The following is a 24465-nucleotide window of genomic DNA, read 5'->3' on the forward strand; positions in this document are numbered from 1 at the left end:
TCAATAAAATAAAAAAATAAAACTAAACTCTTGTTGTCATTATCATTGTTCCATTTTTGTCAGTGTGCATCTTGAGTCAATACTATCATGTAGTTTTTAGTGTCCAGCGGTCATGTTTCGGCCGCAGCTTCGGTTTCGGGGAATAAAGAATAAACTGCCGAATCTGTATTTTCGGTACTGCCGGCCGAATTTTCTGATTCAGCATAAAAATCATGTTTCGGCAAAAATCCGGTTTCCGGTCGGACATTTATAAACTTTTTGTCCGACTACCAGAAGTTACGACTATCAGATTTCATTCGATATCGTGACTTTTGTATGGGATTTTGAGTTTCCAAAACGTCCCGCTTGGCGCGCTGTTCAAAATCCCATACAAAATGAGACTTAACGTAAACGCGTACGTCCGTCACGCTATCGAATGAAATTTTCTCCAGGGGTTCTGTAGTTAATGTATCGAATATGCAAGTTCTTGTACAGTCGTAATGGAACATTACGTAGAAATACCTCATTATGTGTAGTTTTCGTAAATTAAGTTGGCGTTTCTACATCCCCTATTGTAGTTATCTTTTTGCGGACCTACTCTTAAATTTTTCTATTTTTTATACTAGGTATTTTGCCTTATTAAAATTCAATCGATTATTGCTCGTAATATTTTAAGCAGTTCCCTTAACTAACTGTTCTTCTTCGCCTTTACTAACTTTTTAAATATAAATTGTTCATTGTATTTTAAGTGAAGCAGAATACATTTTGTGCATCAAGCCCATGACTATTTATCAACACGGTTTACTAAACAATAGTTTCACTAATGAATCTACATATCGGTGAATTTTGTTTCAAATTTCAATGCTAATTGAATGGCGAATAAATAGGTCAAACATACAAACAGATATGTGACGTCAATGAAAATAGAAATTATCAATTCGATGATATGATATTTTAGGACGTACGCCATCTTTTACTAGTATGGGCTGTGCACTTAGTATCGGAACATATTTACAGTGAACACCAAAAGTTTTCCAAATATCTACAAATAAGTATCTGCCACCATCTAAATGTTCTACATCTAGAGACATTACTACATCTATTTCTTTTTATTGTTTCATTGTTTATTTATTTATATCAATCAGACAGCACTAACAGATAAACCTTACGTGCTATTTATGCTATTAGAGAATAGTAGATACTTTTGACGCGTCGTCTCTTCCGCTATTGTTGCATTTAAGAGCTTTCAATTTAATGACTACCAATTATTTTTCATTATTCGGTTTTTAAAGTAGTAAAAACAGAACAGCTACAATGTGATCCCCTTATCAACAAAACCACTGAAAATCAACATTATCTCAAACAACATTCGTCCCAAAAACATTCACAAGACCTCAAATCTATCTCTTCCCTTGAACCGGCAGTATATCACAAATAACCAATACATAAAGCCCTACATGGCCAGTCGATTACGAAGCCCATTGTACCACAAACGCATGTGCATTGGCTGCCCCGGGGGTGTAATATTTTTCACCCCAATGTTACGGAGAGCGAAAACAGTACACGGGAACTCTTTTGTCCTAGTACAATGCGCGTTCGTTATTTTTTAGGATTCCGCCTGGAGCGATGGACCCTCCGTGAGATAGTGCATCTGTTTTGTGAATCGATTAATTTCCGACTCGAATAGCCTCTTTGAAGTCACCATTTGCTTAAGCTCTTTAATAGGTACTTCTTGTCAAAATAAATCTAAGTATAATTAAAGCAAATGATCTACATAATTCGGTACTTATATAGGTACATCTTTGGACGTATTGTCTTCTCCAAGATCTAGCCTCATCTTAGTCAGTATTACCTAATGACAGTTGTAACAATGAAGTAAGATCATTCTTGGATCACGCGATACACTATTATTTCTGTCGTTCTGTAAATACCTAACAATAATACACTACAATTTATTTATTTATTTATTACTCAAAAACAAATATCTGCATGGTAATTTGTAATTCGCGCGAGACAGCATCTTTGATTAGATCGCAAATACAGCACAATAAGTAATTACTAAGAGATGAGGATTTAGACCATATTTCGCAAATGAAAAGGTTAACATCAACTTATATACTGAACCTCATAAATTACGGTCCAGTAGGCAGTACTGTACCGAGCGCCCCGCGAAGCCCGCGGGCGCCGAGCTCCGATCGGCAGTTAATTATTGACACATCCGTTTTTACCACCGCCATCCTGCATAAATACCATAACTACGTTCAAAAACTCATTCAAAAATCAACCTTGTTATCATTCAATAAGGTAGGAAATAGATGAGATCTAAAATGTAGTTACGATAGTTATACCTACTTAATGTGGTTGGCTAATATAGATCCCCGAAACTACTATTTCCTTACCTTTGTAAAGACGCCTTTGTTTGATTCAATCGTACCTTTAGTGATTGTTCTAATTATTGGTTATCAATTTCCTCGGTGTAGGTAAGGACATATTCAATAGAATTGAGCTCTGTTCAACGTTCAAATGAGGCTTACAGCAAGACAAGAAAACAGTGAAAAAATAACATTTAGGATAGACATTAAAATGGGTCACTGATGTTTTATTAATATTTAGTGAAATGTAGCTTGACATGTTTGCGTCTAGTGTCAGAAAGATGATGATTTTTAGGTTTCTTTTTTGATACGTTATATTTAGACAAATAACATAAGTGTTGGTAGAAACTAGAGTCCTTTAATTCTGAATTTGAAGAACTCAGCTCGTTTTTACGAGCCTGCGCTTAAAAAACTTCTGAGTCTTTAAGTGCCGAGTAGAGTCCTTTGTTAAGTCTTTTTTAAGAGCACCTCAAAAGGACTCGAGCTTCCGAATAAAGACATAGGTTTTTCCTATAACAGTAAAGAAACTATACATCCACAAATTATACATAAAGACAATACATTTGGAAATTGTTTGTAAAAAAAATCGCCAGTTCTCTGAAAAGGACTCAAGTCTCTACAAAGACTCGGGTATTTATCAAGTTGAACAAAACTCGAGTTTAAACTTAATTATAAGTCTGAAAAACTGATGCGAGTCTTAAAGCAAAGGACTCGAAGGACTCGAATCCAGTCCTACCCAACACTATAGATCAAGGTAGAATAAAATTCATCCCCTACGTGGGGTGCATTTATATGGAGAGTGGGTATGGGGTATAAACATCATTCACGATATCAAACCAGTCTAACATTGCTAGTGTACGAGTAATAATTCAAGCTGCTGCTTCACTAGTAAAATATAAACTGTACATTTTACGGAAAATCCCATTAGCGCGTGTTACTTTCATTTTAAAATCCGCTTTTGCTGTCCGTTTCACTGGCCCTAGTTGAGAACAAATATGTACTGTTGTAAACTTACTGGCTGTTCATTGTGAAAAATGCTCTCTAACATCTTTTCTGCCCTTTCCAACATGCCCTGAATCATTGAAACTCAACATGGGCAGTCAGGTTCCCTATTCTGTTGCAGAAAGTTTTTTGACATATTTTTGTATTGCATAATGTTACTTGGCAGAAATGTCGTTTGGCAGAATTACCTTTCGCATACTGCTTTTCGCATAATAATACTTTGCAGAATTTCTTTTTGCGTAATATTATTTGGCAGAAAACCCTAACCTAACCCACTTAGAAAATTCTGCCAAATGACTATTATGGCAAGTATATGCGAAAATATCATTCGACTAAAAGTTTTCTGCGATACGTGTTATTGTATTTCTGAAAAATAATACTCTGCCAGATGAGGGTAACCCGTGCTGTCAGCATCAATAGTAGCGTATGAAACAACGCGCCAATAGTACTAGTATCTGCCACCTTCGATTACTTTTCCAAACAGAGATATATTTCCAAATACCTAGAGAACAACCGTTTAATTTTTCTATATATCGATAAGTACATATCTCTTTTTGTTAAGCTATCAGACAAATGGTAGGTATTTTTGACGCATAGGCTGTAGTGACTAGTACCTAATTTAGCCTTAGACATCTAGCCCTGCCCAAACCCTAAAGCGGCAGCATCAAAGGGAGGCGGCACTCGGCCGAACCAAAGGCCGCGTGTAAATCAAAGCCTCGGTAAGACGACACCCACACAAGCCATACATCGCCATACAATTCGGCAGCCGCAAAGATTGTCGCCGCCAATCATATCATCTTGGATAAAGGGATAAAAAGACGCGCTCGCTACACCTGTTTTTGAGGTTTTTGAAGATACGCGTTTTATTAAGTGATATTTGTGATCTTGGCGGTTTTAAGCCATGATAATTACGGACATATTTGTAATATTTTTGGAGGTACTTAAGCACTGGTTTTCAAGTAGAAACTTACTTAGTTTTGGAATAATTTTATGAATTATATTATAAAAGTCAGCGTGCGCGTTAAAAAGCGCTGGTGGCCTAACGGTAAAAGCGTGCGACTTGCAATCCGGAGGTCGCGGGTTCAAACCCCGGCTCGTACCATTGAGTTTTTCGGAACTTATGTACGAATATCATTTGATATTTACCAGTCGCTTTTCGGTTTTGAAGGAAAACATCGTGAGGAACCCGGATTAATCCCAACAAGGCCTAGGTTTTCCCCTCTGGGTTGGAAGGTCAGATGGCAGTCGCTTTCGTAAAAACTAGTGCCTACGCCAATTCTTGGGATTAGTTGCCAAGCGGACCCCAGGCTCCCATGAGCCGTGGCAAAAATGCCGGGACAACGCGACGAAGATGATGATTATTAAAGTCAGCTTAGAGTATTGATTTCTTTAAATGAAGTTAAATGTAAATGCAATTTTTTTCATACAAAAAGCGATTTTTTACGGCACCGCTAGGCGGCAACTGTCATTGGCCCCTCATCCGTTTCACCTCATCTCCCTGCTTTATAAAAACACTCTTATCCGTAACATTCCCGTTCCATAGGACATTATTAGGATAACATTCCAGTGGACCCGGGTATGTCCTTAAACTACGTCCAAAAGAGAGGTATGGGCACTGTGAATGACATCTCGCTTTGTGTGGTAGGGCACAGGACAGCGGATGTCATTCCAGATCTAGAGCAGAGTCCAACTGGGGAGGTACCTCCACCTTACAGAAAACCGCAGCCAAATAACACTAGACCCTACTAATAGTGTTGTGTTCCTGCCGGTGAGTAAGGTTGCCAGAGCTCGAGGGAGAGGAGTGTTAGGGTCGGCAACGCGCATGTAACTCCTCTGGAGTTGCAGGCGTACATAGGCTACGGAGACTGCTTAACATCAGGCGGGCCGTATGCTTGTTTGCCACCGACGTAGTATAAAAAAAAACTTTCCGAAGCCCAAATTTTAATCGCAAAAGATTCAAAATGAACGTATCGTGACATTTCATCCGTCCCGTGATTGCCCCGCGTTATCGGAAAACGCTTTCGTGTCGTTGCGGTATCAAATAACCCTTTATCTAGATCGGGTCGCGTTGTCCCGTCGCCAACCTCATTACAGAAAAATTATTCATTATTCAATTATTCATCACGATACCTCCGCATCTTGATAATCGGATCTGATTAAAAACCGGGTTGAATAAATATGAATGATGGTTTGTTTTTCTTTGAGACGCGTTTTATGTTAAACATAGACTTGGATTTCCTTGAGCGCAAAAAGAAAGGCGAAGTTGTTTTTTGATGCCTACTTACCTATATGTATTTATGAGATCTCGTGTACGAGTGTCGTGTGTATTAACAAGTTATTTATTTATTCGAGACTGCAAAGAAGCGAGTACAATTATACAGTCGGCAGGAGATGTAACTGGAGGACGTGTTCAAATGAGTTAAACGCCTTATTCTTGTTGTGAATTGTAAAAGAAGGAGTGTAAGAGTCACACGAACCCGTGGCTACACCTGACGCGGCGTATGTTATGCTGTCATGTCATGGGGTTAAAGAGGATTCAAAAAGTGTAAAATCATTAAGACTCAAAGTAGCATTGCCGACCGAAGTATGTAACGATTTAAAGCAATTGATAATTTAATTTTATAAAGATGCAAATTCGTCGTGTGCACATAATCGCTGGTTTATTACTTTTTGGGTAGGCTCCAAGCACGCAAATTTTGCACTGACTTGGCAGTAACTATGCATACTTATATATCCCCTAGGAGTGCCATAGGTACTTGACGTAGCAATTGGCAGGAAAACTTAGCGTGGTCCTCGTGGACTCTAAATAAAGATCATTTCAGCTTAAAGGGAGCCTGTAAAGTACCTGCTTATTTGTTTGGGTACTGAAAGAACTTGGGTTGTGTACATAGATTCGTATGTATTAAAAATAAACTGTTTTTACATCATTATTGCCCTATTTACTTCTTTTGTTATCTCTTATTTTTATTTTCTAACATTTCTTGCTGTGTAACTTTTTCTTATTTAACTAATATGCATTCATTGTATGTTATTTTATGTATTTTGCTTTTTTCTTCCCGTGATTTTTCTCACCTGATGGTCTCATCGGAAGATCAGCGCTGGAAGCCACCAGCAACATGCTGAGATGAGGCCATTTCGTGGCACTTTAATCTTATTTTATGTTTTCTTTTATATTATGTAATGTTTGTTTGTTTGTGCTAACGAATAAAATTTTATTCTATTTTATTCTAAAATACCAACGAATTTTCATCAGATTTCCACGAGAATAACAAAAACGGCCGTATTTCTTTTGTTTCAACAACAAAACCCCGAAAAGCGCCATCCCAGGATTGAAACGGGACAATCGTATCCGAGAACTTTTCATGCCTAGCTAAACCCATCGTCTAATGGATACACGACAAGACTAATGTAACAACTGAAAACATTCCGGACGGATCTAACAAAGCATTCATTTTCTGATGGCGGTAATCTCGACGAAGGGCGGCATTGTTCATCATTTTCTCTATTTTTTTTTATTTTCTCGGAAAGAATAAAAATACTGAACGGTATTGTCGACGCCGCGCGTTCGCGCAAAAAGTCCCTGGATGACAACGAAATGACTGGAGCGGCCGCGGGTGGCCCCCTCCCTCCTAAAAAATGTCGCTGGTGGGGCGGCGGGCTGCGACAAGACGGCATTTTTACACGACACCGTGCCGAGAAAACCTACATGCCGCGCTCACCAACAACCAAAAAAGGCCCCTAAGATAAACCAGAACAGAACACTGTCGCTTGGCGAGCTCAAACTTGACTTTTTGAAATACGGTTTCGTGTTTGCGATAAATCGATATAAAGTACTATATACCCGCTAAAAGCAGGGGTAAGTAGGTACAAATTGCATGGATTTTACAGTTATTTATGTTGGGGAGGCGGTGTTTTGCCTCCATCATTGTTTTAGGAAATATTAAATTTTGGCGTTTATATCGAGTTTGTAAGTTTTTCTTCGGATACCAATTAAGAAACAAGTTTCGTAAGTTAGAGGGATTTCGAAGTTGTTAAGAGTTTCTTGGTAGTGGAACAAAGACAATGTTATTAATCGTAAGTAAAAGTTTCGATCGCTATATTTTTTATTACGAAGATATGTTCGGTGCTGCCCCTTTTGGCTTCATTCTTTTCATTACATCCCTGAGAAAACTTTAAAAGAATAAAAGTTCTTGACCAATAAAATATAAAACAACACATCCAGAAAGTAGATGTTTTATCTCATTCAATCAGGAGGTGTCAGAAGTAGACAAATATATGTTCTTCTCTTTCTTTTATTAAAAGCTTTTATTTACCTGCCCTGTTAGTTAGTGTGGGTCAAATCTTGGAAGCTAAATTTGACCCACTTCCCGATTTCCGATTGCTGCTGAAATTTTGCTTACATATGTAAATCGGATGACAATGCAATATTATGATGACATGGAACTGATCTGATGATGGAGACAGTAGATGGCCATGGGAAATCCGTGATAAAACAACGCAAACTAATTGTGTTTTGGGTTGTTAGAATTGTCTCGATGAGTATACATAAGTTGAATGTGGAAAGAAAATTACAGTCAGCGATAAAAGCTTGTACTTACCAAAAATGAAATTTGTGCCAAACACTTGCATTTTTATTTTTTGTTCTCAGATCGTACCGCCACAGATATCGCACAGAAGTTCCAGGAGTCGCATCCCCAGTTGCGAGGAAAGGAGAATATAGTTGAACAAATCGCGTCGCCGAAAAAAAGTTATGTCGGCTTGGGCAAACTCTTTACCTTCAACAAACCTAGCTTCGGTAAGTATCTTCTACTTTCATTCGTTAGTTTGTATGGTCATAGACCTGTCGCAGAAGTTCCAGGAATCTTATAACCCCAGTTGCGAGGAAAGTAACATGTCGTGGAACAGATCGCGTCGCTCGCCGAAAAAAAGCTATGACGACTTGGGCAAACTCTTCAGCTTCAACAAACCTAGCTTCGGTGAGGTCTAATACAAGTAGTTTATGGTTAGGTTAGAGCTGGCATAGAAGTTCCAGGACTCGATTCTCCTGTGTGAGGAAAGAAGAATCGTCGAACAGATCGCGTCACCGAGAAAAAGCTATGTTGACTTGGCCCAACTCTTCAGCTTCAACAAACCCAGCTTCGGTGAGGTCTAATAAAAGTAGTAATAAAAGTAGCTTATGGTTAGGTTAGGTTACTGCTGGCGTAGAAGTTCCAGTAGCCTTACCACTACTGTCTTATCAGTGTCAAACTGACATTTTCGCTAACGTCTGCGTAACTTGCTCTGTATACATCTCGCTCGCACTAATATGCCAGTACGAGCGAGATGCATAGAAAGTAAGTTGTGCTCTCGCTAACGAGTATGTCAGTGTTAAAGTCGTGGTAGCCGTACAGGACTCCATTCCCCTGTATGAGGAGAGGAGAATGTCGTTCAACATATCGCGTGCAGGCTGAAGAAAACTGTCGACTTGAGCAGGCTATTTAGGTGGGCTTTTAAACAAGTACCTTTTACTCTTTTTTAGTTTGTATGAACATAGACTTAACGCGGAAGTTCTTGGACTCGCTTACCCTTTAGTGACATATTGTGGGAATTAAAAGTTCTCATCAGCACCATCAGAACCAGTTTCCAGTTTCATCTACAAATTTACCGCGCCAGCAAACAAGTTTAATACTCAATGTAATTTTAGTTATTATTCCTCCATTCACCCGAAATCGAAACGGGTGTAAGGGCCATTGTTGCCCAATCCGCTACCGTTAACACTTAGAAAAAACGAAATCCAACTCCGGCTCCATCGGGCAGATGCGCGGGCGCAAACAAAAGCGCACAATCGTAATACGTACATCTAATTTTACACGAGGGAACAGTCGTTACAGTAAGAACAGTATGATAAGCACGGGATGTGTACTACATACATACGATTCAATAACGTTTGAGAAAATCGGCATCTTTCCGTTACACATTACAAAAGTTAACGATTTGAGTAAATTTTTCTAAGATGTAGTTTTTTAAAGTACGAGACTGCTTTAATGGCAGTAAATTTTTTATATCCACAGGAAATTCGCATAACCTTAACTCGTATAAAAAAATTGACCCATACAGTTGTAAGAAAGGTTACACCGGTTACGATTTCATGAATTAATTGCAGGCCTCTAAATATTAAAACAATAATAGACTCAGATTCGAAGTACAGACAAACAACTGGCAGTGTTATCACTAAAGAGTGATCTCTTCTAGGCCAGTCTTTACGCAACCCAATGCTGGGCTCATGCCTCCTTTCACAAGAGGGTTTCGGCTGTTGTCCCCACGCTAGCCCATTGCCGATTGAAGGAAGAAATCTTTGAATTCCTTCGCTGATGTAGTAGTCGTATACAAGTTAGGTAAAGGACTCATAGAGCAGGTGGGTTGTGCAAAAGAAATTTATGATGTACAGTTTCATATCATTAGGTTGAAATAATATTTTGATGTAGGTACCATATTTTTGTTATAAAATGCCTCCGACTGACGTTTTACCGTCTGTACACTGTGTACTGTGCGCAAACCGACCGCCATAACGCACTCGCTGATCGACAGCTCAGATAATTTGAATATGGAGAGGCATCGGCGCGTGAGCATTGCGCGCAGTTGCGTGCGCATTACAATACCAACTCTTATCTGCAACTAGTCACGCACTTGGTCCATTGACAAAGGGTTCATTTTTGTTTCATTCTACTTCATTTCTTTAGTGGCATTTCTGCCAAGAAATCTGCAACGCTTGTTAAGATATTATTCGGTTACCAAAAGGTTTATATTTCTGTAATTTTACTGATTCTTTGTGGCTCTAACAAATCATTTTGTACCCAGATGTACATCTGTGCTGTCTTCGTATAGTTTGTATTTCCGCATTGTGAAGGTTCTTTAGTGACTATTTTATGCTTTCTTTACTTTTCTTGGTCTTGCATGTAGACTGATTAGGGACCTATTGGTTACCTACACGTTCGATAATTTCGCTATTTCTTTAACCTCCTGATAACAGTGATAACCCGCGTCCTAAACATTGTAAATGAAGTTTTAAATCTTTGTCAATTTAACAGCGCAAAATTTTTGCTGTCAAATTTTGTAACCCAGTCGTCGGGAGGTATTCTAGTTATAGTAGGTTATTAAATTTTTTTTTTTGTTTCATTTTAGGCACGTTCATTTTAAGATGTAATATTCTGAAAAGATGTGTCCCGCCGAGTTTCTGGCTGGTCCCATATTGGGATACACTCCTCCAAATGAGGAGGGATTTAAATCCTCTCGAGCAGTGGTGTAGGTATAGGGTTAGATCAGGCGTTGCTTTACTTGACGTTCATAATCGCATTGTAATATTTCGAATTTGAAAATAAACTATCTTTATCGTTATTGACCGAGTGTCTTTATACCGAAGTTCTCCGTTTCAGCTTGGGCAAAAATGCTTTCGTATCTTTTTTTTTATTATTCTAGGCATGTTTCCTGTTTTTCCAAATGTAAAAAAAACAGTGCCTATATTTACTACATTTTAATTGAAATTTTACACTCAAAGTTTTCGCCTAAAGACGAAACGAGTAGGTATAATACACCTACTGAAGTAGCAGCTAAACTATGTTCGATTCAGTCTAATTAAGTTAATAAAACCGGCCAAGTGCGAGCCGGACTCGCGCACGAAGGGTTCCGTACCATTACGGAAAAAACAGCAAAAAAATCACGTTTGTTGTATGGGAGCCCCATTTAAATATTTATATTATTCTGTTTTTAGTATTTGTTGTTATAGCGGCAACAGAAATACATCATCTGTGAAAATTTCAACTGTCTAGCTATCACGGTTCATGAGATACAGCCTGGTGACAGACAGACGGACAGCGGAGTCTTAGTAATAGGGTCCCGTTTTTACCCTTTGGGTACGGAACCCTAAAAAGGAAGTAATTTATTATTGTAAGATCTATACAGGTAATCCTGTATAGATCTTACAATTCTGAATTACTTCCTTTTTTTCTACCGCTAATACCCAGTTTTGTTCAAGTCTATAGGTAAGTACTTATCCGAATGTTGTCAAAAAAATAAAATAAGACTAATAAAAATATTATATTTGGCCACTTTGGGCGACACTATCTCACTATTTAGTACGTAAACTACGTATATTTAAATACCTGAAAGTCTCTATATTTACCAATCACCAGTACCCATTTTTCCCCCAGTTACCTGTAGTCACATATCTAACTAATTTAATTATAAGTACAAAAATCAGAAACATTACTAAATCAGAACTTTCATTAAAATTTCTGTAAGCCTGACGTATATTTACCTCAAGTTACTAGTCACGTAATTAATTAAATAAAAATCGGAAACATTACAACACCAGAACTTTTCCTTAAAATTCCTATACGCAGGTGTGTGGCGTAATTTATATCTTACTTAGGTTAGGTAATTTATACCTATAACGTTCGATCCAAGTATATTTAGAATCCTGAAAGTCACCCATATTTTCAAACCGCCGTATCTGTGCATGTGTGCGTGTCGCCGCTCGGCCAATCGTCACTTCTCGTGCGAATAGTGGGCGGGGCCCGACACCCGTAGCGTCAACTGCGATCGATCCGCGATGTTCATTTTGTTTTTGCTACTTACTTGCTTACTCGCGGTATTCGACTTTTTAAAACTCGTAAGTCCCCGTGTAAACTTAGAAATTCGAGTTATGAAGTCAGAAACGCATAAAATTCCCAATGGCCCTGAAATATTGTGGCATGTAAAATAAAACTGTTAAAAGAGAATCGAATTAACAAAAACTTGAAGTATTCAGTAACCATTGGTGACGGGATGTCAATTTATGCAACACACGGTTTCTAAGAGGCGTTGATATTCGTAGACGTGGAAAAATATATGTAGTTCTTGATTATATTATCTTTAACTAGCTTTTGCCCGCGACTTCGTCTGCGTGGACTTAGTAACAGCAGCTAAAGTAGCGCCTGGAAAAATTCTCATAGCAAATTCAATTTGAGCATATTATGCACACAAATTAGCAGGCACTTCATTAATTATCTCAATTCCACCCCGCTTTTTACTTTCTTAAGGGATGATTTTCGGGATAAAAACTATCCTATGTCCTTCTCAGGGACTCAACCTATCTCTATGCCAAATTTCATCTAAATCGATTCAGCGGTTTAAGCGTGAAGAGGGAACACACAGACAGACAGACAGACAGACTTTCGCATTTATAATATTATAGTATAGATTTATAAGCATCCGATACACGAATTATGACATTTCGCTTGATACAATTAATTCCCAAATTAACCTCTAACTAGGACTTTTAATCCAACTTTACTGGGTTATTTATTATGTGACACTATAAACAAAAAAAAGAAGAAAAAAAACTTATCTTAACTTAAATAGTAATTTGACCGCTTTCGAATTTCGATATTGTAAGGCAACGTTTTTAAAATAAATAAAAATCGACAAAATTCGATCTAAATTGACACTTGGCGCGCATGGTCTGCCCGTTCTTTCTTGCGAAATATGACAGTGATAGCGGCAAACCGATGAAACGGCCTTAAAAGAACAAGGAGCTAGTCACCTGCCATAACCAAGTTGCCCGTGAATTACCTGTTTTATTTCATTTTGCCTCCGCTCGGTTCGGCAAAAATATCCCCCGCCATTGCTAAATAGCTTGGCTACTTGTTAGGGTTTTATACCCAAAGGGTAAAAACGGGACTCTATTACTAAAACAAGTAAAATACCACTGTCTGTCTGTCTGTCTGTCACCAGATTGTTTATCATAAACCGTGATGGTTAGACAGTTGAAATTCTAAAAACAGAATAAAATAAATATTTAAGTGGGATTTTTGCCGTTTTTTGCGTAATGGTACGGAACCCTTCGTGCGCGAGTCCGACTCGCACTTGGCCGTGTTTTTATAAGTTAGCGCGTGTACTATAATCATAATCATAGACCAGCAATTCTCGTCACTGACTAACAGACGGTTGAACACGTTTTTGTCAAAAATTTAATTTTTGATACAAGATTTTGTACTATCTCCGACTGTACTTTTATTTACAACAGGTAAGTATCATCGGGATAATTCTAACAAACCCAAACACAATTTCGTTGTTTTATCACAGAGTTCACATAGCCACTTCCTGTGTTCATCATCAGATCTGCTCGACGGTAGCATAATTTTGCAGTGTTACATTATTATGTGGGCATTTTCACTTAAAAGTGTACTGTAAGTGTAAGTGTATTTTCTTTTTTTTTGAAAATGCACCAACTTTTAGGTTATTTCTACTCAGAATCACGAGGACTATCGATTTAAAAAGCAAAAAATATGTCCTCAAAAATGTCAGTTTGGTAACGCATTTTTACATACATTTAATACATTTTGAATGGACCGTTACAAAGCTGTCACCCAAAATTTGTATGAAAAACTGGGGACACTTTTTTTCCTTGTCTCATTCAATAGTACTCGTGATTCTAAGTCTAAATAACCCAAAAGTGGATGGTTTTTCGACAAAAAAGTATTTTTTCTTGTGGGAAGTGGGTTTAGTCTAAATTGCAAGATTTTACCCGAACATACATACATACACACATTGCAAGTTAAATAAAAATTTGTAAAAATCCTCTACATAAACGTACTTTTCACTACTCTCTTTTTTTGGCGGTAGCACAATAAAAAATCTATGTTTTTCGGCATTATAAACAAAACGCGCTAACTATTTTGTAGGACAAGCAGAATTATTATAGGTATCCTTACTTTAAAAGGACAAGGAGCTAGTCACCTGCCATAACGAAGTTGCCTGTAAATTTCCAGTTTTAATTCACTTTCCCTCCTCGTTTTCCCGCTGCCCACTTTCCGGGAACCTTATTAGGCTGCCGCGGCAAAAATATCTCCTGCCATTGTTAAATGGTCTGACTACTTTTTTAAACAAGTTAGTTAGCGCGTGTTCGGTCAGCATCAAAAGTAGTGTACCAGACTATGCGTCATAAGTATCTGTATTTTTGACAACAAAAAGAGATATAGAACAATTAAAATTTTGCAGATTCTTTTGAACGCAAACCCAAATTTGGAAAAGTATTCGAGAGTGCAGATACTTCTGGCGCGTTGTTTAATGTGCTACAAAGATAGATATAACTCCGTAATAGATGGATACAGTCCAAGGAAAAAACATGCCTCGAAAATCACGAAAATTTGATTCTCGTACAGATGTCGCTTCTACCTTTGGCCTACTCTCGTATAGAGGGCGTTGACGGTTTCGTTTGTTATTTAATAGTTTTACGCATATCAGTAAAAGAACATGGGTAAAAATAATAAAAATAATGGATGCAAATAAAAAAAATCATTTATCCATATTTAAATAAATTTAATCGTATTTTTATAAATCTTCATTTTTAGTTTTAAAGTGTGTCGATAGATGGCAGTGAATTTACTGTGGCTACAAAATTTACTATGACAGTACCGCTCTTTAATATTATATCCTCTTTGATGTGCTACTAATGATGCGGACTGTATTACAGTCAAACCTGGATAAGTTAGAACTGGATAAACCAGAAACTTCTATTAGCTAGAGTAATTATAAGGTCCCCTCATTTTTGCCCTAGATTACCTCTATTAGCGAAAGATACAAACCTCTTTAAGAGAGAGTCGTTTGTCCCATTCGAACCTCTGTATCAGAGAGTGTCTCTCCCTTGGCCTCTATAAGCGAGAATCCTGTGTGTAATTATTATCCGTTATTTTTGATACTTACTAATTTTCAGGGAACTAACGCGCACGTGGTGCATCTGACCATTTTTTAAATTGTTTATAAAAAAGGGTTTGTCTCTTTTTTATCCTTTTGAGATAAACAAATGTGCGTCGTGAACCGATATTTTCTTTCAAATTTGCTCAGTACCTACGTATTGATTGTGTTGTGTAGAATTAGTTGAACACATTCTAGGAATGTCTTAATGAAAAATAAGTTTTAACGATGAAAATTGCAATCTCTTTCGAGAACGGGAAATCACGAACTCAAAATTCACAGTAAATTTGGTTTCCATAAATATTAGCTGAATCGAATAAGTCAATTTAGTGATCTTAGAAGATATCACAGTGACTTATTTTTCAAACCTGCCTAAGCGAGAAATCTCTGATCCCTTTACCTCTAAGAGTGAGAAACTCTGATCAGAGAAAAACCTCTATAAGCAAGAAAAATATTCTGGTCCCTTGAGCTCTCGCTTATACAGGTTTGACTGTATTTATAGACCAGCCATTCTCGTTATTAACTAAAAGACGGTTCAAAATGTAGTCGTAGAAGTAGAAGATTGAGCACCTGTATATACAAATTTAGATATTTTTGTCTTTTTTGGTACGAAAATGGTTAGGTAAGTGTTCTTTAGTTATATCTAGTTTGACGTTTAATATTGTTAAAAACTCGAATTTTTTTTTACAGTACATATGGTGCTAATTTATCGCCCCAGTGCGGTAATTAGCACTACCAATATACGTGCCTATGTCAAAAATTTAAAGGGCCAACGTGTACTCTAAAACGTTGTACAATACACGTGCACTTATTGTATCGTAATGTACTATTCGAATTTTAATTCTAAGAAGTAGGTAGTGAGTAAAGTGTTCTACGTAATGGTAAATATTGGCATGAAAAACGTCTCCAGAACACATTTACGTCGCAACTTCTTAGGCAAACTCGAACATTTCAAAAGAATGCATCTAAAACTGAAAAGCACTCGACGGGCGGAGGTAAATAATAAAAAGTGAAACCGTGACATTTCCTACATTTAGGCGCCTAAACCGTTTGCAAACACGGGGCTCGGGTAATGAAGGGGGGCTGGGGTCCTAAACAAAAGGTGCGAGCTCCTCCCGCCATCGATCCGACCCCGGGGCGGGCGGTAGGGTCGCCATGACGGCTTGGACACTGGGATAGTCCACAATTCTAAGTCCAAATAACTCCTCGTAGTCAGCAAGAAACAGATAGTGACGGCCAAATGTTCAGATTTTCAGATATAGAACTGGAACATATCTTTATTTCTACGTGCGTGTTACGATATTTGACTACTTTGGCTGTTAATTTGGCTACGGGTCGGCTTTGGTGTTTAAAATATTTTAAAAAACGTATACGACTTCTTTCAATCAAGTGATTTATGAAACCCTGTGGCTTACTACACATGATGAATATTAAAACTTATCTGGCAGTATTAACAAAACATTCTTTAAAATCACCACAACATTTTGTTAAAAACTAAGAGTGGTGCGTGCACTTAAGTCATCAAAGATCAAACAAAGCTTTCGACCACGAGCTCATTATGGATCGAACAATACTTGTAATCGCAAAAAGTGCCGTCTACAAAACAGACAGTTATGTACTGACAGCCGCAGCAACAGACAGACTGGACAGTCTCATTACTATAGGCAGTTATACCAAGAAAATACTGCAACGATTTTAATTTTAAACGTCAAAATTCTATGAAATTATGACGTATAAATAATAACACTTGTACTGCGTATGCTATCAAAATCGTTGCAGACTTTTCTTGATCTAACTATCTACATTTTTCACGGTTTGTTACAAAAACTAATCAGTTTTATTTCATACATACTAAACTGACTTCCAAAAAAAGAAGGATCTTATTAAGTCTAATTATCATTAAAGTGGGAAATTTTGCGAATGGGAATAGATAAATATTAAAGGGATGTTTTACGAAACCGTTTAGCAAATAAACCAGATTTTGCAAAAGATCAAAATTTGCGCCCTAATCCTTTTTTTTCGAACATTTTAAGAACAGTAGGTACTGCGTCTAGTCACATCATCCCCTTAGAAACTATTTAAGTGTGTATTTGGAAAAAAAAGTGAGGCAGATGAAATTTTAAGCTGAAATATTTTTCGAGTGGGGCATTATAAATTATAAAACAGAACATTTTGCGATAAAGTCATTTAGTGTTTGAGATAGAAATATAAGTATTTATTTGCGTAAGTTGAACTCTAATTTTAAATGAATACGATGATTCCAACTTGGTTGATACCTGGAGAAAATCGGTGTCATTCCTTGGTTTTGATACAAGACGCTGACCGCGGAAACCTTGAACTTCTTACGTTCTATTTTGAAAGCTCGTGGCTCGTAAAGCTTAGAACGTTGTTATACAATCCTACAAAATTTCGACAGCATCGCCACCCCACATACAGGGTGGTTGTGCTTTTTTGCAGCGCGTGTCACTTGCGCGGCGGGGTGCGGGCGCGGCGGCCGACACTGCGGGCGTCGCGATCCGCTGTCCGGGCGCCGCGTTGCCATGGCGACGACACCGCTACCCAACCCGTCGCCACCCCACACCACACCAACCGAAATAAACCTTAAAACAGGGACGTAAGGTTTAAAGTGGCTTACTTATGTACCAAACAGAGGGTGATACACATAGGGGGTACATAAGACGATACGGTCAGGCGATGTAAATAACGCGAGATAACTTCGGGAGGGTCTAATGGAATAGGGAATCGTGTTTTGGAAAGTGCCCTGGAGAACGTTCTGGTTTGCTGAGCCATGTAAAGTGAAAGTCGATACGGGATTAGGCCGAAATTTGATTATGAAAACGATTTAATAGTGGGCTTTCCTGTGTAATTTTTGGTGCAATCTAATATTTAATGGGCATAGGAAATTGAGAAGGGTAGGGCTTGTGTCTGAATGTTGTTTGAATAAGGAAATCATTGTTATTTTTGGCCAATTTTATTTAATATAAAGGTCACACGTAAATTGGGGCACTCTAAATTTCAAATAAAAAGAAATTAAAAGTATACTGGAGCGAATTATATATTGGACATAGTTGCAAAAATTATACTAGTTTATCGTAATAATGTGCACTAACTTCATTCCAGCCTCAGGATTTGACATACCACAGACTTTGTGATAGGCAATTTGCACGACATGATGTTTAAGCAGTCCAAGCTAGAGTTATTTGCTGATTAGTTGATAAGATAACTTAAACAAGTTTCTTTTTGAAATATTCGTTGATGTGAACCAATCTTTTGGCACCCTCCTTAATTTAGGACCATCCACGAAAATAACTATTGGACAGTGTCAGCATTTATACCATGTCAATACCCGTTCGTCACTGTTATAGCGCAGCGACAACACGATCAATGCCACCAAAATAGTAACTGTGAGCTGACTTCTTTATAAATAGGTTTAAAGTCGGTTTCACAAATGTTTATTGTATATATTTCTTTGGTCATGTCCCTCCTGCAAGTTAAATAACGGCTACGCTTGCTACAGTCACAAGTAGCTTACTAAACCAATAAATAATGAGGACTCTTTGCTTTATTTTTATTCTGAAATCTCCTGGAGTGTATTAACAATTCACACAAGTATAAGTTTTTATTTTGTGTATTGCTTAGAGTTTGTTTTTGTATCCGTCGTCTAACACTAAACGCACTCAAACATGTTAAAAATTATCAAAAGTTTTGTTAGCCTACATTTTGCATACAAATTTTATTTGGCGCCACTGTTCAGAGCAGACAAACCCTTTGCAAGCTCTTAATCTAACTTGATTTCACTTCTCGTGCAAACAATTGCGATATTTGTATCTTTTTTGCTACATAACATAAGCTGTACGAGTATGTTCCAAGTTTAAATTTTTTTGTCATTTGCATCTTGTATTTTTCTGCTCTCATGGTTTTCTTTCCATTTGTTATATATTTATTTAAACTTTATTGCACAAAGATATACAATTATGTACAAATGGCGGACTTAATGCCAGAAGGCATTCTCTACCAGTCAACCATAGGGCCAAACAGAAACACAAAAAAATGGTGCAAGGAGAAACGAACAATCCAGTAAAGACAATTGAAAAATACATTACAAAGGCCAACACTGTATAATATATATACTTACATAAACATACATATTATATATTGTATAAATAAATATACTAATACATATGAGGGATGATGGACACTAGACGAATTCTCCATTTAGCAGATGACATTACCGTCTTCACAACATTTTAAAAACACATAAGCTCATCGATTGTTGGGACTTATATTAAGATTTTAACACGTTTCTTTAACCGAATCTAAATTTACATGGCAATTTGTGCAAAGTGATTTCGCTACGTCAATGTTTAAATGAAATGAAAATCTTTATTTACAGGCAACTATTGGCCCATAGACCTATTATTGGCCATAGATTTATTGGTTTAAACCTCGTTATGACGAAAATGAATAGAATCATCTACTATTATGGTATCATTGACTCCTCATGTGTTAGCGATTAGAATGATTTATAGATTTATATATATATATATTAAGTATACAAAAAAATATACCATCCATGAAAAAAAATATAAGCAAAAATGTGTGCCCCATTTTTTGCGTGTTCAACCTTTACAATTTATGAATCCCAGCGACATGTGGAGTATTACAGGTTATAGCTACGGCGTAGCGCTACGAGCATAGCACACTTTACGTAACAGTGTCAATTTTCTTCATAATAGCAAAGGATCAATGAATGATGTTTCGTGAATAATAAGCATTTTTTTAAATAATGATTTTAAATAAGTATTAAATGATTTGTTTTTAAAATAAGTATGTACATCTACCTACCTAACATGTAAGTAACTTTTTTTCTTATACCTATTTATGAATATACTCGTAGTACCTATAAGAAAAAAATGTTATATTTATAGAAAGTAAAAGACTTAACACGAATAAATTGTACATAAAGATTGCACTGCACGTTAATAAAACTTCTACGGCGAACAAATAAACTTGCTACATTTTGCACGTAGTTATTTTATAATGCAAAAGTACATTTAATGTTGGCTTTATTTTTAATTGCCAGTTTCAATGATTCACTACCAGTTAATAAAAAAACTTAACATAAAACTCTTCCAAAAACCGGTGTCGCAGTAACGATTTTTTGAGCTAAATCGAAATGAAATTTTACGTGAAATATTATAATAGCGGTTTGAAAATTTAACCGGTATGCGAGCTTACGATATATTTTATTATTTATTTGATATCATACTATCATTTGACTAAAGCATAGTGTCTTGTTGCAGTTTTCTCGGCACCATACACAGTTGTAAACGTGGTTATCTGAAATATAATAATAAGATCCATTAAATCGTATCTTTTGTTTAAAAACAAACCTATTCTCAGTTTTCTCAGTTGTATCTTTATCATTCATAATCCAAGTTGTCATATTTCTGGTAAGCGTAACAGCTACCCAGAAAGTGTTCGAAACATATACTTATTCTATTGCTTTTATTCGTGTCAGACTATGTTTGTTAACATATCAAGCAACAAAATTGTAGGGTATTCCTTTATTAAATTAATATTTTGATTAAGCAGCTAACCATTTTTGAAATGTACGAAGTATTAGGCTATATACACGGTAAATCCATCGGGTCCGGATCCAGTTTCGGATTTATTTATTTAGTCATATGGCATTTTTTACAAAATAGGCAATTACATAGATACAATTTTACAGTTTCGGATTGCAAAAATCATATGGTAAATCCCTCGCAGTAAAGACCATGTAGTAAGTATAAAAATCGCTGTAAACTTACCAGAACGCAAGAGAGGTAGCGGCCGCCCGCCATTGACCTGGTGGCCTAACATCGAGAGAGACCTTAAGAAAGCCCAATTGCCAAAACCGACAATCCGGGACCGACGGGCCTAGCGCAGAAATGTGAGGAGACCCGACCCCAGATAACGGGAGTAGGGACGGACAAAGAAGAAGAAAATATGGTAAATCCCTCGGATCCGGATCGCAGATTCAATGTTAGCTTCGAGAGTAAAACCATTGGCTGAGCAGCGTTATTTAAAATTGGTCTAACATTTTTTTAGAGATAGCAGTAGGCCTAGTATACCACAGGACTGTCGCGACTGTATCTCGCCCACCCGGCTGAGGTGACTCCTCTTCTTCTTCTTCTTCTTCTTAGCCCTTTTCAATCTTAGAGATGTAGGCCTCCTTCAATTTTTGCCATTCTGGTTTATTTTGCGCTCTATGTATTTACCCATTTCGACTACCAAATGTCGATATAACTGTACTCTCTTTATAACCTCTTTAAATATAACTTACCACTGTCATTGAGTCTGCAGAAAACACACGTTCGTGTTTTGAGATTCTTCCATTTTCCTCCGTCTGTGTGTGGATCATTTTGTTGTCTTCTATTGTAATTAATGCTTTTACCTGTAACCAATGTTTTATACACTTTTGGTTTGATTTTTACTAGGTACTCGTAATTTGTGTCGTTCTTGGCTTAGCTCCTTTTTGGCGTAGGTACCAATTCAGCTACGACTAATGGCATAAAGTCCCAAGTTTTTAAATCCGTTTTTTTACCGCGTGTTAGAAGTTAAGGTTTTAGTTTTTATTTTCTGTCATATTCTATATAGTATCTACTTTCATTAGATAGGATCTTTAATATTCACGTATATAAATTTACCTATTCGATATTTAAAATTTCAGTCTCACTCAACTAAACATAAAACTGTATCAAACTTTTAGGGTCCAGCCGTCCATAATTCCGTGAACACACTTGATGGTCATTCATTACCCTTTATGTTTTTACAAATAATTTTTATTTATCATAACTATAGCTAACTATAGTTATGATAAATAAAAATTATGTGTTCTCTGTTTATATTAGCAATTCTAACAATTTGTGCCCTGTATCAAATATAATGCCGTGTAAGCCAGCCTAGTGGACACCTTACCATATCACCATCAGATCTGGTATCCTCCACCTCTTCCCCTGATATAAAGGTTGTGGAAGCGCTAGCAAAAGAAGAGTAGAAATGGTATGTGTACGCTCCGGCGTCATCCCTGGTCAACCAGTTGTCTCGGCTTACCCTAACACCATCAGGTTTGGTCTCCTCCACCTCTTCTCCTGATATAAATGTTGTGGAAGCGCTCGCAAAAGGAGAATGGAAGTGGAATGTGTACGCTCCGGTTTCGTCCTTGGTCAACCAGTTCTCTTGGCTCAGGGAAAGGGCTGCTTTTCTTTGGAAATAGTTTTTACCTGTAATTATACAACATGTCCTTTATTTTTACCTACTTATTAATTCCAGCAGCTAAATTTTTTGCTTGTACATAGTTTCGTCCCTAAATAATTTAGATTTTTCTCTTTAAAGGTGACTTGTATGTCGCGTGTATACAGTTTAGTCATTATACGGTTATCAGCGTTATTACAGGGGCGTTAGTACAATTTTAATTTAGGTTTTCTATGTCATCTATTCTGGTAATATAACTGCCACCTAACAGGATCTATCTGTAGGTACTAAAAGAGTGGCAATATTACCTAATAACTTTATCGTCGTAGTACAGGCGTATCATAATAGATGGCACTAAAATTAAATTATCGTGGTTGGTTTTTTGTTTGTGTACATGCTACATTAAAAAAAAATCAACAGATTTTTAATTTGGGTACATTTTAAATTGTTTCTTTTTTTCGCTACGATCATTGTATTTCCCAAAAAAAAAATTGTCTTAAGTTTTAATCACTTTTTACACCATTTTCAGTTCTGATTTTTTTTTATACCACGTTGGTGGCAATACAACAGCATACGGCCCGCCTGATGGTAAGCAGTTACCGTAGCCTATGGACGCCTGCAACACCGGAGATATTACACGCGCGTTGCCGACCCTTTAAAAACCTGTACACTCCTTTTTTGAAGAACCCCATACTGTAGCCCCTCGGGAAAACCTCGGCAGGAAGCTCATTCCACAGCCGAAGCGTACGCGGGAGGAAATTCCTCTTAAACCGCACAGTACACTTTTTATATATTTATAGAATCAATGTTTACTTTAGATTAGAAAGCGTCTTTATATTTATCAGTTGACTCATGTTTATATTTTACACACTTACCAATGAATACAAGATATTCTTCAAATTTATCCGACGTTTTCAATCCGTATTTTTTCCCCAAAAACTCGTTCATTTCGACTAGCTCTCTATCACGTTCGTCCACAACACTTGAGTGATTTGAACTGTCATTGTCACGATCACATCTTATCGTAATCAGACCGTGTACTTGTATTCTATTGCAGATTACTGAATCGAACGAAAGTGAACCAGGGTAACTGTGACCTCTATAGTAAGAATAAAGTGTCAGAAATGGCCTCATCTCAGCATGTTGCTGGCGACTTCCAGCGCTGATCTTTCGATGAGACCATCAAGTGAGAAGTAATCACGGACCAGTAATCATTTTTCCATAAAAACCTACTCGACTCTTTCCTCCGTAGTTTTTGTCCCCAGAGCAATGATTTTCTTAACATAGATTAATATTATCAAAGATATTTTTGTTTATTAAGCGCTAGAGCACTTTAAACATCGCAAAAACGGCCTAATTGACTAGGCCGCAAAGAAAAGCATGGTACAAACAGCAACACTCTTGTCCATCGGTGAACCTTATAACCTTTTGTAAAAAGGTTTACCGATGTACAGTTAACAGTGTGGGCGATGGTAGATATTAAACATTAACACATATTAGCCCAAACCAAATACCAAATGCTGTAGCTATACCAAATGGACTGATGTTCGAAATAAATACATTTATTATTATTATTAGCCCAGACTGTTTTGGTCCATGTAACTGCGTCGGAGTTTGCCTCTACCTCTTGCGTCTCCGAAGTGGTCGTGCAGCAGTGCCCAATAATTTTAACAGCGATTCGACTCGCTCTTACAAACGGTTTGAAGTTTAGTGAGAGCGGATGCACTGATAAACAAATTACAGATTAGATATGAACGAAAATGTTTGCTGGTGAATTGAGGCCTAGTTTATCAGGCGATGATGATACTTTATCAATTTGATTTTTGATATTACTTTCTTGACAGTTGTGACACATTTTTCATACCTAGATAAAAATAATGCTGACCTATAACTTTCACTAACAAAAGCAAAACACAATTTTTTTAACTGATATAGGTAACAGTTCTAGTTTTACTAGTAAGTTGCTATCACAGACCACTCCCGTTTTCTGTGGTTGCTATAAGCAAGCCCGAAATATCAAAAAACAATTATTTACAATATGAATCATTATTTGCCATAATTGCCATAGTAACTAATGTTGTTTAAGGAATAACTCGAATAGACGCAATAATCCCACAGTGGCAATTACCCCGGTTGATCTTAGATAAAAATAATGCGGACC

General features: G+C 37.1%; 2 protein-coding genes across 4 annotated transcripts in view; one reads left to right on the forward strand and one right to left on the reverse strand.

Moving 5' to 3' along the window:
- Positions 1-24465, forward strand: part of LOC134750115 (Fanconi anemia group J protein homolog) — an 88453-nt gene that overhangs the window by 43797 nt on the left and 20191 nt on the right. For 2 of the 3 annotated variants that reach the window (XM_063685213.1, XM_063685214.1), the window contains exon 3: positions 8002-8148. In XM_063685213.1, the coding sequence (XP_063541283.1) occupies positions 8002-8148 (147 nt within the window). Of the gene's footprint in view, positions 1-8001; positions 8149-8203; positions 8330-24465 lie in introns of those variants that run through there. The other variant, XM_063685215.1, reaches the window with a different exon arrangement.
- LOC134750155 (fatty acid-binding protein-like) lies at positions 20248-23304 on the reverse strand. The gene is made up of 4 exons (XM_063685276.1): positions 23180-23304; positions 22164-22333; positions 21394-21504; positions 20248-20405 (listed from the first exon to the last, which is right to left on the reverse strand). The coding sequence occupies exons 1-4, from the start codon at positions 23250-23252 to the stop codon at positions 20337-20339; spliced, it is 423 nt and encodes a 140-aa protein (XP_063541346.1). The 5' UTR covers positions 23253-23304; the 3' UTR covers positions 20248-20336.

The sequence above is a fragment of the Cydia strobilella genome, chromosome 19, assembly GCF_947568885.1.
Source record: "Cydia strobilella chromosome 19, ilCydStro3.1, whole genome shotgun sequence".
Lineage (NCBI taxonomy): Eukaryota > Metazoa > Arthropoda > Insecta > Lepidoptera > Tortricidae > Cydia > Cydia strobilella.

Bases quoted from the DNA above. Each gene is read 5' to 3' on its own strand.
- LOC134750155 (XM_063685276.1), bottom strand. From the start codon at position 23,252: ATGAACGAGTTTTTGGGGAAAAAATACGGATTGAAAACGTCGGATAAA. The intron at 21,505-22,163 runs GTAAGCCGAGAC...CATTGGTTACAG, and splicing joins CCAAACCTGATGGTGTTAGG to GTAAAAGCATTAATTACAAT. The intron at 20,406-21,393 runs GTAAGTTATATT...ATTATATTTCAG, and splicing joins CTGCAGACTCAATGACAGTG to ATAACCACGTTTACAACTGT.